Genomic DNA, 16,897 nt, shown 5'->3' on the forward strand with positions numbered 1-16,897 from the left:
GGAATAAAAAGCAAAGCATAAGGAATATGTCACTGATATTGTCATAGCTATGTAATACCACAGATGGTAAAGCTACACTTATGGTGAGCAGTGCATAATGTATAAAGTTGTCAAATCACTAAGTCATACACCTGAAACTAATGTAACATTGTGTGTCAACTATACTCAGATTTTTAAAAATTGCACTTAAGTGAAAAAAAAAAAAAAAAGAAAAAGAAAAAAGAAAAGATGATCACCAAACTGGGAAGAAAAAAAAAATGCATGAACACAATGAGAACTTCAACAAAAAAGATGGAAGAGCTAAGAAGATACTGAACAGAACAATAGTTGAACAAAGAACAATAAAGAACAATAACTGAAACAAAAATGCCCCAAAGGGTTGATGAAAGGTAGATGAAAAAAAAAAAAAAGGAATCAGTCAACTTCAAAAAAAGGCAAGAGAACCCATCCAAATCAGAATAGCAAAAAGAAAAAAAGAATGGAAAAATGTACGGATAGCTTAAAGGACTTACTGGACATCAAATGGACTAATGTTTGCATCATCAGGCTCCCAGGATAAGGGAAAGGGAAAATCTTACTAAAGGAAATAATGGCTGAAAACTTCTCTAATCTGGGGATGGAAACATCCAAATCCAGCAAGATCACACAGTTCCCAACAAGAGGAACCCAAAAAGAGACCCACTTCAAGACACACTGTAATTAAAATATTAAAAGTTAAAGACAAGGAGAGAATATTAGAAGTGGCAAGAAAAAATAACTTACTACAGACAACAAAGCCTGACAAGGCTATCAACAGAACTTTTAGCAGAAATTGCACAAGCCAGGAGAGAGTGACACTATATACTCAAAGTGCTGAAAGAAAAAACCCTTTCAATCAAGAACACTCTACACAGCAAAGTTATCATTCAGAAGTGAAGAGGAAATAAAAAATTTTCCAGACAAGCAAAAACTAAAGGAGGTATGCTAACAAAGACTACTTTACACTGAAAAGAAAGAGCACTAGTTAATAACAAGAACACATATGAAAAAATACATATCACTGGAAAGATAAACATATAGTAAAGGTAGTGAATTCTAAACTTCTAAAGCTATTAAGAAGGTTAAAAGACAAAAGTAATAAAATTACCTAAAACTACAATATTTGGTTATGGGATACTGAAGATATACAAAGATGTAAAATGTAACATCAAAAACATGAAGTGTGAATGGCAAAAGTAATATCTTAAGCTTTACAATGGTACAAAACTTGTTATCAATTTAAGACTGTAGACTGTAACAGATAGAAGTTGTTATATTTAAACCTCACAGTTGCAAAACAAAGCAAAAACCTATACTAAATACACAGAAGATAAAGAGAAAGGAATATAAGCATACCACTAAAGAAAGCCATCAAGAAAAAAAAAAAAGCCATCAAAACACAAAGGAAGAGAACAATGGAAGAAAGGAACAGAGAAGAATTACAAAAACTTCCAGAAAACAAGTAATAAAATGGCAATAAGCACATATCTCTCAATAATTACTTTAAATGTAAATGGACTAAATGTTCCTCTCAAAAGATACAGAGTGGGTGAATGGATTAAAAAACACTTATCTATATGTTACCTATAAGAGACTTGCTATAGATGTATGGAAAGAAGGACAGAACAAGGGATTTTCCATGCAAATGGAAACCAAAGCTGGAGTATATATACTTACATCAAACAAAAAGACTTGAAAACAAAGACTGCAATAAAGACAAAGAGAGTGCTACATAATGATAAAAGGGTCAATCCAATGAGAAGATAAAACATTCGTAAACACTTATGCGCCCAACAGTGGAGCACCTAAATATAAAAAGAAACTATTAGCAGCCTTAAAGGGAGAAATAAGACAGCAGTATAATAACAGTTGGGGACTCTATTCCAGTCAATAGTTTGAATAAATTACTAAAAGCACGAGAAAATTACAGGCCAATTTCCCTGATAAACACAGATGCAAAAATCCTCAACAAAATACTTACAAATAAGAAAAATTCAGTAATATATTAAAACCATCATACACCATGATGGAGTGGGATTACTGCAGGGATGCAAGGATGGTTCAACATCTGCAAATCAGTCAAGATGATACACTGCATTAACAAACTGAAGGGTAAAAATCCTTTGATCATCTCAATAGATACAGAAAAAGCATCTGACAAAATTCAACATCCATTTATGATGAAAACTCAACAAAGCCTGTGTCGTGGAAAACACACCTCAATATAATAAGGGCCATATGTGATAAGCCCACAGCTAATAATAAACTCAATAGTGAAAAACTGAAAGTTTTCCCTCTAAAATCAGAAACAAGACAAGGCTACACACTTTAATTCAACATAGTACTGGAACTCTAAGTCACAGCAATTAGCTAAGGAAAAAAACAAAAGTCATCCAAATTGAAAATGAAGAAGTAAAACTGTCATTATTCAAAGATGATACGATATATATAAAACCTTAAAGACTTCATCAAAAAATGGCTAAACTAGCAAAGTCAGTAAAAATCAATATACAAAATGTGATTACATTTTTATATACTAATAATGAACTATGAGAATGAGAAATTCAGGAAACCCACTTACAATTGTATCAAAAAGAATAAAATACCCAGATCTAATTTAACCAAGGTTGGAGGGGGGAGCCTGTTTATAGAAGACTATGAGATGTTAAATAAAAAAATTAAAGATGACACAAATAAATGGAAAGATATCCCATGCCCATGACTGGACAAATTAACATTGTTAAAATGTCCATTCTACCCAAAGCAATATATAAATTCAATGTAATATTAAAATTCCACAGAAATAGAACTATCTTAAAATCTGTATGAAATCAGCATTTACCACAGAAATAGAACTATCTTAAAATCTGTATGAAACCATAACAGACCCCAAATAACCAAAGCAATCTTGAAAAAGAACAAAGTTGAAGGTAACATGCTCCCTGATTTCAAGCTATATTATAAAGCTATGGTAATTAAAACAAGGTAAACAGACATATAGATCCATAGAACAGAATAGACAGCCCAGAAATAAACCCACCCACACACATATGGCCAGTTAATTTCTAACAAAGGAGCCAAGAGTATATACAATGGGGAAAGGACAGTCTCTTTAATAAATGGCATTTAGAAAATTAGATAGCCATAGGCAAGAGAATGAAACTGGACCACTATCTTACATCATACACAAAAACTAACTTAGAATGACTAGAATTTTAGAAATTAAAGACTCCATAGAAGTCCTAGAAGAAAACATAGGTGGTAAACTCCTTAACAAAGGTCTTGTTGATAATTTTTTGACTCTAACACCAACAGCAAAACAACAAAAGCAAAACAAACAGGTAGGACTACATCAAACTAAAAAGCTTCTGCACAGCAAAAGAAACCATCAACAGAATGAAAAGGCAACCTATTGAATGAAAGAAAATACTTTGAAATTATGTAAGAGGCGAAGATCCAAAATATATAAAAAAGACTCATACAACTCAACAGCTAAAACAAAACCAAACCCGATTTTAAAAATGGCCAGAAGAGCTGAATAAGTATTTTCTAAAGAAGACATATAGATGACCAATAAGTACATGAAAAGATGCTCTATATCATTAATTTGTCAGGGAAATGCAAATCAAAAATACAATGACACATCACGTCACATCTGCTGGAATGGCTATTATCAAAAAGATCGGAAATAACAAGTGTTGGCAAGGATGTGGAAAAGAGGCTATCCTTCTACACTGATGGTGGGAATGAAAATTGGTATAGACACTGGAAAACAGTATAAAAGTTCCTCAAAAATTAAAAGCAGAAATACCATGTGATCCAGCAATTCCACTTCTAGGTATTGATCCAAAGAAAATGAGAACATTAACATGAAAAAATATATGCACCCACATGTCACTGCAGCATTATTCACAACAGCCAAAATATGGAAACAAAGTATTCATCAGTGGATGAATGAGTAAAGATGCAGCACATTAACCCCACCGCTCAGGAATACTATTCAGTCATAAAAGAAAATGAAATCTTGCCATCTGCAACAACATGGATGCACCTTGGGGGCATGATGCTAACTGAAATTAGTCAGACAAATGCTTGATAATCTCTCTTCTATGTGGAATCTAAAAAACAAACAAACAAACAAAAACAACCCAAGGTCTTAGATACAGAGAACGACTTCGTGTTTGCCAGAGGTGCAGGTTGGAAGAAATGGGTGAACTGGTTTGTTTTTTTTTAGTTTAAATAAATTGTATTTTAAAAATTTAAATAAGCTATATTTTATAAAGCCAAAGTGAGTTTCCCTCTGCACCCAAATTATAACTTACTTGGCAATAAAACTTTAAAATATAGTTTCAAAGTTAAAAGGGAAGATTAGGGGCGCCTGGGTGGCTCAATGGGTTAATCCTCTGCCTTCGGCTCAGGTCATGATCTCAGAGTCCTGGGATCGAGTCCCATATCGGGCTCTCTGCTCGGCAGGGAGCCTGCTTCCTTCTCTCTTTCTCTGCCTACTTGTGATCTCTGTCTGTGAGATAAATGAATGGAATCTTTAAAAAGAAAAAAAAAAAGGGGAAGATTAAAGAAAGAAATGTAAGAGGTCAAAACAAAATTTATAATGTGCTTTGAAAGAAATTATTTATTTAAAGCGTGGTCTTCATTAAAATAAACCTTAATTTCAAGATCTAAAATTCGACGAGACCCGCGGACATTTTTAAGCACTCCATCTTCAGGTTCAGTGGTAGAAAAGGGAGGGTACTGACCTACTTCATCTATATTTATCATTATAAAAACCTTAACAGTGGTGGATAGAACCTGTTTGCTGACAAGCCACAAAAACCTACCAATTCAAGAATGCAACTATGTTCTCAAAGCGATTCTTTCACTCAACAAAACTGTTATCATAAACCTGAGTTGCAATAATAGCTTTTATTCAAAGTTCTTAAAAATATACAAGATAATTTTAAGAACAGCAGCCTACTATTTACTTGAAGATTTAGTTCAAATTTACTCATGTCAATGTCTCAGCTTAAACCACCTGAATAATCTCCCATCCCGAAGACAAACCTTCTGCACGTGGCCTGTTGAGGCCCTGCACCCCTCACCCTCTGCCACTGTCCTCCTCACCTACACCCTCACACCACAGTGCTCTTTTCATCCCTCCTAGGGATCATACTGCTCCCACTAGATGCGGTCTTTGCACATGTTGTTCCCATTTCCGGGAATATTCTCCCTTTCTCCCTTAGCCTAATCACTTTCTCAGAAATGCCTTTTTTTTTTTTTTTTAAATCTCCCAGCCTAGATTAAATCCCTCAATCCCAGCATCATACACTTGTAATTCCTAGCATTTACACAGCTACAATTATATATATATTTTTAAATTACTACCTGTCCCACCCTTAGGATCATATGCTCCATGAGGATAGAAGGGGGAATGATTTTTCCACAATGCTGATACTTCAGTTCCTAGACAAATGCCCAGTACAAGGCAGGTGCCTATTAAATGAGTGCTCAACATGTGAAATCACTTCTCTGCTTCCTGGTTCACCAGGCAACTACCAATAATGGAAGAGGAGGTATTCCAGACAGAACAAAAACCAGGAACTGAACAAGGCCAAGCAGCCAAGAGGGTGAGGAGATAAGATGCATGGGGGGGCGCCTGGGTGGCTCAGTGGGTTGGGCCTCTACCTTCGGCTCGGGTCGTGGTCTCGGGGTCCTGGGATTGAGCCCCGCATCAGGCTCTCTGCTCAGCGGTGAGCCTGCTTCCCCTTCTCTCTGCCTGCTTGTGATCTCTCTCTCTCTCTCTCTCTGTGAAATAAATAAATAAATAATCTTTAAAAAAAAAAAAAAAAGATGCATGGGAAATCATGATCCCAGGGTCCTGGGATCGAGCCCCGCATCCAGCTCTTTGCTCAGCAGGGAGCCTGCTTCTTCCTCTCTCTCTCTGCCTGCCTCTCTGCCTACTTGTGATCCCTGTCTGTCAAATAAACAAATAAAATCTTTAAAAAATAAAAATACCTGTACCCTTCATCTTAAAAAAAAAAAAAATGCATGGGAAATTCACATCAAGTTAGAAAAAAGGAACAGAACTGCTATGCGTGCCTACCACATACATAGGGAGCTGTAAAATATACTAATTGGAGTTTCTCAACATTTTTCCTCTTTGATTTTTTCAACAACCCATAAGGTATGGCAGATAAGGTACTTGGATCCAAAGAAGTTATATCACTTTCTTAAGATTTAAAAAATATTAAGAAGTAAGTTTTCAATTTATAACCAAGTGTTCTGATTTCAAATCCAGTTTTCTCTATTCTTACATAAAATTAAACCTACTATACCTAGAAACAGGAAGCACAAAAACTGAATTAAAGATTCAAAGTATTAGTCTTAACTGGATTCTAATGAGAAAAAAAAACTTTAAATGACATAAATTTACGTTGAAACTCATCAAATAATTCGAACACATAAAATTTAAATCTTCCACAGCCCCTTGAGCCCAATGCCTCCCAATATCGTGGGATATTAGGATATGCCTCCCAAGAATGTGGGCCTGTCTTCCCCCCAAGAAATCTTAACTACCAATTATAAGAGGGCCCTGAACTTAAAAAACAAACAAACAAACAAACAAACAAAAAACCCCTAAATTAATTATTCACATTGCACTCAGATGTCATACTCCTACAACACTGATTTCTTCATACAAGAACTACTGGCTCACGAAGTATAACCTATATCACTTCATGCTGTGCCAACTTTCTCAACTAGCAAACTCATCTGCCCAAGGACTCTCAAACCAGTGCTACAAAAGGTCATTCAGTTCTAACTCTAAAGACTCATATATATTTTTTATGTATGGTATACTCAAAAATTAACTTTAAAAAAAAAAAAAAAAGGCCACACCACAGGATTTTAGGTTCCTGAGAAGGGGAGAAGACGTGATAACAGAAAAAAGAGATGGAGGTTTTGTGGGACAGGACATGGCCGCGTCATAGCGCCATCAGCCTAGAGTATTTATGAGGCGCACACTCAAGGACAGCCCTTCTTCTCTAGCAACATGATCCTCTTACTGATGGCACAAATGTAAAATGTCAAGCCCATGAACACAGTGAGAATGAGACAAAGATAAAAGGAGAATGCATTTAATGAGTCCAGGGGATGGCCAAGCACAGCCCACAGACCTGTTTTTGTAAGTAACATTTTACTGAAACATATCCATGCTTATTTGTTTGTGTATTGGCTCTGACTGCTTTCATGGACAAAGGCAGAGCGGAGTACTTGCAACAGAGACATTTTGGCCTTCAAAGTCCAAAACATTTACTTTACACAAAGTTTGCTAGACATGGTTTCTTAAGAACTTTTACATATATTCACATATTACATATATACATATACATATATTCATATATTCACATACTGAAACATAAAGAGATGTGTATATAGGTGGATTAGTAACACAGGTGCATATTTTCTACTCTGGCCCCTACAGGCCTAAAAACAGTAACACTCCAGTAACAAAGTACATTCAGCACACAGACCTTGGTATTTAAAGACCATGCGATCCTTGCAAAAACAGTTAATTCCAGGACTGGGGCAGAGGAAACACAATATAAGTAGGGAGTCTCTGGTAGGTCAAGAATGCCAGAAAGGAAGGAAGGAGAAAGAGAAGGTGGGAGGTCATTTCAAAAGGATACAGGCACCAATATGAAAGAAGTCATCACCATTAGTAAAAATGGAGAAACTGTCAGAGTAAAGACACTAAAGAGACATAATGATTAAATGCAATGTGGTATCCCTGACAGCCTCTTGGAACGGCTAATGGACATTAGTGGAAAAACTAGGGAAATGTGAATAAAACAGCATTGTTGATTTCTTAATTTAGCTAAATTTAACAAGGTCATATAAGATACTAACTTTAGGGGAAGCTGGGTGAACAGTATATGCTAACTGCACTCTTTTATACAACTCTTATAAGTCCAAGTGTATTTAAAAATAAAACTGAGGGCACCTGGGCGGCTGAGTTGGTTAAGCCTCTGCCTTCGGCTCAGGTCATGATCTCAGGGTCCTGGAATGGAGCCCCGCATCGGACTTCCTGCTCAGTGGGGAGTCTGCTTCTTCTCCCTCTGCCCCCCACTCAGGTTCTCTCTTTCAAAAATAAATGAAATCTTTAAAAAATAATAATAAAAGTGAGAAAAAACTGAACAGAAATAGAAAAGTAACAACAAAAGCTCAATAGGGATTCTCTGGGCTGTGGTCTTTTAAGGAAACTGAAGTGTCAACCAGAACTGAGAGCAGAAAATGGGAATGAGCCCTTGGAAGGGAGGAGAAATTGGGCGGGATTGAGGGGAGGACGGAAAGGAGGGTACTGCTGGAGAAATGCTCTGCTTGAGTCGTATTATTATAAGCATATAATTAAGTAAGTGTCAAGTTAACCCAGCTTGAGTTTATTTGATGACGCTAAATTATGTTCACATGCAACCAGTCTTTAAAATGGTTGGCTCACGTAGCACAGCTATCTGCTCTCCTAACAATTTTCTGCTCATACTCCATAAAAAAGCAGTAACACAGTAGGAGCTGTTAAAGCTTACTGCAAGTACTGCAGTACTGTTGAGCTTAGAGACAGGAAAGAAAAAGATACTAAATAGGCTCTTCCTAGAGATGATGGATACAAAATACAAGAGTACTGAGACTATCCTTGCTGCACCTTGAATTAGTGAGCCCTAAGAAAGAAAGCGCCTGACAAAAGCTTCAGAACTCCAGGAGACCATGAAGTTTTCCCAGGGACAACTCTGGCGTCTGTCAGGTGGCAGAGCAGTGTTGTGCTAGCCAGCGTGAACTGGCTCAGGAGAACCTCCAGTTCCTCCCTGCACCCCCCACGCCCCCCAGCCCTGGCTCTGGGCCTTTAAGATGGCAGTTCGCAATCAGCCCTGGTGAGAGGATTTTCACCACCAAGCACTTCCCAGCACACCACTGGAGGGAAGCCACGGGGAGGTCTCATGGAAGATAAAGTAGGAAATTTGTTTCACTGTGTGGTAAGCAAAAAGCCCCCCAGAAAAAGCTATCTCTAAATCAGATGATGGGTCAAGAGTTTGTACTACAACCTGGAAAGGGATCAAGAAATCATCAAAATTTCTCTTCGCAAGACCCCTCCACCCATAAAAGTAAATAAGAAAGGAAATATAATTAAAATTAATAAATCTTCAAAAATGGTAGAGCTAAGGTTTTTAACTTTCAGAGAACCAAAAAATCAGTTCCACATTTAGGAAGCCAATACATTTGGAAAGTCAATACATGCCTCATGAATAAAAATAAATTTTCCCATAATACATTTTAGCTTAAGAAATAGTTTAAGACAAAGCCACACTGTATACAGTGGCTAATTAACCTACAGAATGTGTTTAAGCCAATACAGAGTTCAGTATATGGCTTTACATACGATGACTGGCTGGCTGTCTGCAACTTTCAGCATTAATACAAGGATGGTCACAGGCAAAAGGGAACCAGTTGTCCACCCTAGCTGTACATAAATACAGGAATTAAAGTAGCCTAAAAATTATTAAGGGACGCTGAATCTACATGGAAGACAAACACAAAACGTCCGATGCCATCATGGGTCCAATTTTGCAGATGATAACTATACAGAAGAGTATGAGATCAAGGAGCATGTCCAGTAAGTGTCACCTACAAAGTGGGCTGAAGGAGAGTCAGAAGTGCAGACCCTGGGAAAAAACCAGAAGGAAATCCTGAAGGTAGAAGAGGACAGAGATAGAACATGTGATGACAACAGTGACAAAGGCCTAAATGAGGAATCAGGCATTTGGGAGAGAGAAAGGAACCAGCCTGACTGAGGCAATTATCAGCGCTGGGAAACAGTGCAGAGGTCAGCAAGGTGGAGTGCTGGCAAATCACAGGGGTTACAGAATTGGATTTTTATATTGGGTAAGCAGGATTTTACTCGTGCAAGTTCATGGAGAGATTCTGAGCAGGAGCCAAGGTACAGAGAGACTGATGGTCAGAAGTGAGGAAGCAAGTAACGAAATTCTGGCCCAAGGTCCTGCAGCTGCAGTCTGAGGAGGACCCGCTATGAAGGCTCCACAGGCGAGGGACAAACATAATAGTTACATGCTTCGCCATTCCAAAATGGAGTTATAGGTCCTTCCGGGCTTTCAAAAGCAACATACCTCTGAAGCAAGATACTACAAAAAAATCAGTCTACAATCATCTCGAAGGCCGATCTACAAAAAGGTATTAAAAAACAACACAAAACATAAAACACCCAAAAGAGAACATCTACCTTCAACGGACTTACTGTGCAAGCAAGGAAATAAGAGTTACAGTGAGGCAGAAAACAAGAATAGTACATAAATGGTCTAAACAGTGAATATGTAAGAAAATAAACAACACATCTATCCAACAATGGCTATTTTCATTTTCCAGATGGCCCAGGGCCGTATGCTTTCCTGATCCGATTACAAAAGACTCTGACAATGAGTGCATTCATTATCATCTAACAGTTAATCTTGATGCTGAAAGCGCTGCTGGCATTACAGATGGGAAGGGGGAAAGAGCTGAGCGGACTCGGCCTTAGCACAGTGGCCCGGGCTGGGCAGGCACTCAAGATGCAGAGCAGAAGTCATTTCCTGACGCCTCCCCAACCTCAAATCTTGCTTCAGTGACCTTCCTCTGAGCTCTCACAATTGCTCTCCTGAAGCATTTTCCCCAATGAACTGAAACTGTCTAAGCCAGGACCCCAACCTTTTTAGCTTTTTACGCCACATGCACTGGAAACCTGTGGAACAATTAACTCCTTACTACTAGCCACAGCGCTTCAAGCCCTACCTCCGACCTCTCAGATCCTTAGCAAGATCCCATCCCAGAGTTAGAAGAGAGAAAAGGCCAACAAGCCCACTTACTGCAAAGCTCACCACCTCGTGACAAAGCCGCTGACATTCCACCAGCCTCTGCTTTGGCACAGCCAGTGACAGGAAGTCCCCTGCCTCCCAAGGCAGTCCGTTTTTCTGGCAGCTTAAATTGAAAGTTGCTTCTCAAGTTGGGTCAAAATCTGTCACTGCTGTGGAAAGGGCACCGCTAAGGACAGAGCTCTTTTTTACCCAACTAGAGAACTTCTAGGCCAACATCCAATCCACTCTCTCCAGTTCCAAAGCATAAATTTGTACCCTAATGTCCCCAGTGCAGTGAGGTAGGCCCTGTTGCTTAGTGGTTAAAGGCACAGCCTGAGAGCTGGGCTCAGAATTCCAGCTCTGCCATACAGGGAAAGTGACTTAGCATGTGCAACTACAGTCCTCTCATCTGGCACACGAAGATAAACGGGTGCCTCCCTGAGACAGCTGTTATGAGGAGTAACCTGAAAGCTATGTATTAGTTAGGGATTTTAGTTGAAAAGTGTCAGAAGTGTACCTGGAGCCAGCTAAGCAAAAAGAAATCTGCCTTTTGTGTCGGCTGGACTTCAAGCAAAATGGAGCCCAGCAGCTTGAACGCCTTCACAAGTCCCCCTCAGTGTTGTACCTCTGCCTCTCTCTAAAACATGGGACTTCATTCTTTGGAGCAGGTTCTCTGGAACTACGGCCACTGGCAGAACTACCAAAAAAGGATCTCTTCCCTTAGTACCGATCTGAAAATAACAGAGGCCCAGCTGTGTCCATTCTTGCAGTCTGGGGTGGCTTATTATCCTTGCTGGCTACACTAGAACCCAAGGCAGTGTGGGGACGGGGAAGTTTGATGTGTCAAAGGAGAGAGGGTAAATTTTTCAGAAGACAGTGAAACAATTCCTAGGGAGACAAAATTACTGATGTTCTCTGTATAAGTGCTCATTAAATTGTATCTATGAGGGGTGCCTGGGTGGCTTAGTTGGTGGAGTGGCTGCCTTCGGCTCAGGTCATGATCCCAGGGTCCTGGGATCGAGCCCTGCATCAGGCTCTCTGCACAGCGGGGAGCCTGCTTCCCCTTCTCTCTGCCTGCTGCTCTGCCTACTTGTGATCTCTCTCTGTCAAATAAATAAATAAAATCTTTACAAGAAAAAAAAATTGTACCTATGAGGGGCACCTGGGTGGACAGGTCAGTTAAGCATCTGACTTTTGGTTTCAGCTCAAGTCATGATCTCAGGGTCTTGGGATCCAGCCCTGCCCTGGGCTCTGTACTCAGTGCAGAGTTGCTTGGGATTCTCTCTCCCTCTGCTCCTCCCACTTGTGCTCTCTCTCCTCTCTCTAAAATAAATAAATAAATCTTTTTAAAAAATCCTATCTATGATATTATAAAAACCTCATCAAGTGGTTTCTAACCCAGATTTCACAAATCAGATATACCACAAAAACAATTCATGCAACCAACATAGAGTTCTTAACCTTTTATTTTGCTAACTTCTTTAAAGTCATTTTGCGAACTTCTTTAAAGCCACAGCTACTACCACCATCATTTAACAGAGAACACATCTATACCAAGGAAACTGGAAGGACAAAATCTCAGAAATACAGGACAATCATTTAAATCAACTCAGCTCTATGGGGAAAAGTTGCATTTTTTCTTAATTTTCTTAGTTTGACCAAGGGCTGTTAAAAACTTCGTCCAGATCTGATGCCAGCCAGACCCTGGGAAAGAGTGATATAGGTCGCTGTCTTCTACGCTGTCCACAGCTTTGCTGTGATCCAGGCATACTACTCATCCAGCACTTTTATTCATCTAGCACAGAGCCAGGCCCCTAGCTCAGGTGCTCAGTGACTGCTTCACCACTCCAGCAGCTATCCGAAAAAGATATGAGCACAGTCTAGGGTGCGTGGGTGGCTTAGCTGGTTAAGTGACCCATACCTGATTTTGGCTCAGGTCATGATCTCAGGATTCTGAGATCGAGCCCCACATTAGATTCTGTGCTGGGTGTGGAGCCTGCCTAAGATTCTCTCTCTCTCTCACCTCCTGTATCCTCCCCTCCAAAATATATATTAGTCTGGCAATTTTTGCCCTTAATAAATATATGCTGAAACATACATGCACACACACATGTATTTAAAAATTCAAAGTCTCTGGGGGCGCCTGGGTGGCTCAGTGGGTTGGACCTCTGCCTTCGGCTCAGGTCATGATCTCAGGGGCCTGGGATTGAGCATGTGGGCATGGCTATAGTAACAATTCAAGCTGGTGTTCTAGGGGTTCTTTCATTTAGTCATCGCTCAATCAGCAGCTCAGTGCACCACACAAGACATCAAGGCCAAAAGCTGAATTAGGTACAATCTCTATCTCAAGGAAGTTCATGAACCATGCAAATAGAAAATTACTAACATAAAGCACAATCGAAATTAAATTGCCAGTTTCTTCTATTTTCTTCACCTAATAAAAGATGGAGATCATTTTAAATTTAACCTTGTTAAGTTCCAAAGGAACACACAGTAACTATACACAATCCATTTCACGTAAAAGTTCAAACTTTGGGCAACTACAGTAGGATATCCTTGAACCTAAGGCTCTATGCCAAAGGATAACATGCAATACTCTCTCCCTAAACAATCACTTCTTGTTCCGTGTGACTGTGTAAAGCCACAGGTGACTTGGCCAAGTTTCCTTGTGGTTTCTGACTATAACGAAGGCAAGAACTGTATTATTAAGCCCTCTTAGTAAAAAACCCTAACCTAGCCCAAGTCTTTAGATCACCAATGCCTCAGTTACTTTCCAGCTGTCTTCCAGATTTCACAGGTCAAGGAGTAGGATGCAAGCCAAAGGAGGAGTAACGGAGGTTCTAGTAGTAGTCAGACAGGTAGGTGGCTGGGGGGAGGGGGGGGCAGGAAACAGAGACCAAAATGAGGTAGCCAGACAGAAAGAAACTGGGGAGTGTATGGGAAGGCCAAGATAAGAGAGTAAGAATAGAAGGGGTGAGGAAAGAAGGCAGAAGACACACTCATCTAGGACTGGCTAAATATTTTGTAGGAAACAGGCTAGCTGCAAACACAAATCAGAGTATCTAGATTCAGCTGCCCCTTCTAGGACACATAAACCACTTAAAGGCAGAAAATGAGTTTATATCTTCCCCCAGAAAACTGTGACTTTTTAGTAGAAACTAAGTTTCTACAGAAGGGATAATTCTTCAGTGTGAAGTTCTTCCTGCTCATCAATATTCAATAACACTTTCATAAGCATATCTTAAATATAAAAGTCAATCCTAAAAAAATCAAGCACTATCATTTATATCTAAGACCTGTTGTTTATTAATGCCAAATATCCTATCAGAAGAGGGAAATCAAGGCCTAAGAACAGGGCCTATTCAGAAAAAGTAAAGAAAGCCAAAGTTAATAGCTCACAGGCCCTCACTCATTTAAGATGAGTACTGTTTCCCACAGTTGACTTTTAAATGCCTGGAGTGACTAAGGCTAAAACAGAGCACACAGGGGGAGCAAAGGTTACTTATTAATTCTATTGTTCAGTTCACTCTCAGGAAAAGTACAAAGGATTATTTAGTACACACTGGTTGGATAAAAAGCATTAACTAAATAAAGGCCAAATATTTATAACTAAGTCCCATAATAAAGTCGAAAACAATTTTTAAGAGTTAGCATCTATAATATTGAACTATAGGTTGACTGCAGTATGTTTGTTCCCACTTAACATTTAAAATTTCAAAGCACAAAATTTAAAGTTTCCATATCTGTTCAGGTATTGCCTGTAAGTTCTAATCATTTTACTAGGTTTAGCATTAAGTAATGACTAAGATTTTTAAATGTTGACAGTAGCCACACAAATTGGTATTTGATTAGATTTCAGGTTTAAAACGGGCTTTCCTAAGTATCCGGCTACTCCCCACAAGAATCATATTAAACTACTAAATTTTCCATTTATTATTCAATTGTCATACAATTCAAATACCAATTAAATAATATTTTATATGATTTAAAACTTCAATTGCCAATTCCTATCTCCACCTCTTAAGGTGTTCCAAGGTAAAATTTTGTTCTAAACCAGTGTCTCTCCACTGGGAGGGAATTTTGCTCCCAGAGGCAAAAGACAAAAGTAAGTTTTGGCAACATCTGGAGACATTTTGGTGGTCACAACTAGGAGATGGAGAAGGGGTGCCATTAGCATCTGGTGGTAGAGGCCAGGGATACTGCTAAACATCCTATAATGCATGGGACAGTCCCTATTACAAAGAATTATCAGTCCCCAAATGTCAATAGAGCCTCTGTTGAGAAACTCCATTCTAAACTGAAACAAGTAAATTTGCAAACACAGCGGACACCTTCCAAAAAAAAAAAAATCGCCAAGTTAACTAATTCAAAGTTTACTAAGTTTTGTTATTGGTATAAAGACCCGAACATAATAAAAGTTGCTTTTCACATGATTAAAACGATGACATTAATCATTAATGCATGAAGTTGCAGACATGAAGGGCAAGGAGTACTCTCACTACCTATCCAAGTAATGAGAGTTTTAAAAATGAACATTTCAGGAAATAAAAAAAGAAATGAGGTAGTGATATTCTTGACAGCTCTCTAGAGTGCTTACATTTTCAAGGTCAAACACCAAATTCAGAACTACTTTCTGTTGCTGTTGCTTAGTTCTAACAAGTTTTTCTGTCATCTCAGTCATTAGATTTTTAACAGGATAAAGTTTAACATAAATAAATACAAGGGAGAACTTAACCACATGATACTAGCTGGGAGAATCATCTTGGACCAAAAGACTTTACTGAAGTATCTGTTGAAACTCTGATGTTTACCTGGCAAAAGGACTGGCTCCAGTTTTTTAATCTTCGGTTCTGAATTAATCTTATCGTCAGTCTGAAATACATTAGCAAAATAAATCAAGATAAAAACTTTTCCTCCCCCGTGAGATACTAAAGCAATTTTTGTTTTCTAAGTGATGACACATGCAACAGATACACATTTCCCCCGGCCCCCCCCCTTGAAATCTTTCACATGTTTTACCAGATCTTTTCAAGATCTGTTCATTATCAATTGCGAGTCCGACAAAACCATTAAAACTGCCGTGCCGCTTCCAGGTGTTCACATTTATGACAGATAGGTAACGTCTTCCACCAGATGCTCAGAAGCGATGCGATCATGCTGGCGGCCACAGTGCGGACAACCGCCAGGCAAAGAACTAAATAAATCCGACTCCAAACACTCCCTTGAGTCTCATCACACGGCAAACTACGGATCACAAGTCTCCGAGCTGAGAATGGCTGCGGCGAAGTTTTACAAGTTTCCACCGAGCCAGTGGGGGCTCCCGAGAAGGCGCGTTCCCCGGCGTCGGGGCTCCGGCAATCGCGCGGCTGGGAACAGGGAGACCGGGGGAGCCTCCCGGGAGTCGGCCCGGCAGCTCCCAGGAAGCGCCAAGGAGAGGGTCGCTCGCGGGGTGGGGGTTGTTTACCTGGGGCGGCGGCAGGAGGTAGGACCTGAAGGTGGGTCTGGGAGGCTTGAGGGAGAACATGGTGTCGCCGCCTTTTCGCTCTGGCCGGGTCGCAACCCGGGACCCGCCGCGGGTCAGCGGTAGCGCCGACGCCTCCCGACGCCCGGGGTTTCAGAGTTCCCGGTGCGGCCGCCCAGGCCCCGTCTGCGGCCAGCCGGGCCGGACCGACTGACGGGCGGGGACACGGCGGAGCGCCCGCCCGAGCGGGGAGGAGCCGGGGCAAAGTCGGGTCGACGGGGGCGCCGGGGCCCATCCCCGGAAGGGGCCCGGCGCCCCGCCCCGAGCGACGGTGCGTGCGGGCCGGCGGCCGGCCGCTCCCGGCCTCTAGGCTGCGCTGGTGCCGGAACGCAAGTCTTGCATCGCTCGCCGGCTGCCGGGACCTCAGCGAAGGCGCCGGGGGGAGCAGGGCTCGGCAGCCATCTTGAGAGCACCGGCGCGTCTACGGTGGCCCGCAGGGCTCATAGCGGCCCACGGGGACCTACGGGGG

General features: G+C 40.5%; 1 protein-coding gene across 3 annotated transcripts in view; it reads right to left on the minus strand.

Annotated features, from left to right (window-relative positions):
- MTMR10 (myotubularin related protein 10) overlaps positions 1-16,575 on the minus strand; it is a 52,349-nt gene extending 35,774 nt beyond the window's left edge. Inside the window, exons 1-2 of one of the 3 annotated variants that reach the window (XM_059180208.1) lie at positions 16,372-16,573; positions 15,719-15,779 (exon numbers count right to left, since the gene is read on the minus strand). In XM_059180208.1, coding sequence (XP_059036191.1) covers positions 15,719-15,779; positions 16,372-16,431 — 121 coding nt within the window. In that variant the 5' untranslated portion in view covers positions 16,432-16,573. Of the gene's footprint in view, positions 1-4,340; positions 4,560-15,718; positions 15,780-16,371 lie in introns of those variants that run through there. The other 2 variants (XM_059180209.1, XM_059180210.1) reach the window with 2 other exon arrangements.
- Between the last annotated feature and the right edge of the window lie 322 nt (positions 16,576-16,897).

Source organism: Mustela lutreola, chromosome 7 (assembly GCF_030435805.1).
Source record: "Mustela lutreola isolate mMusLut2 chromosome 7, mMusLut2.pri, whole genome shotgun sequence".
Taxonomy (NCBI): Eukaryota; Metazoa; Chordata; class Mammalia; order Carnivora; family Mustelidae; genus Mustela; species Mustela lutreola.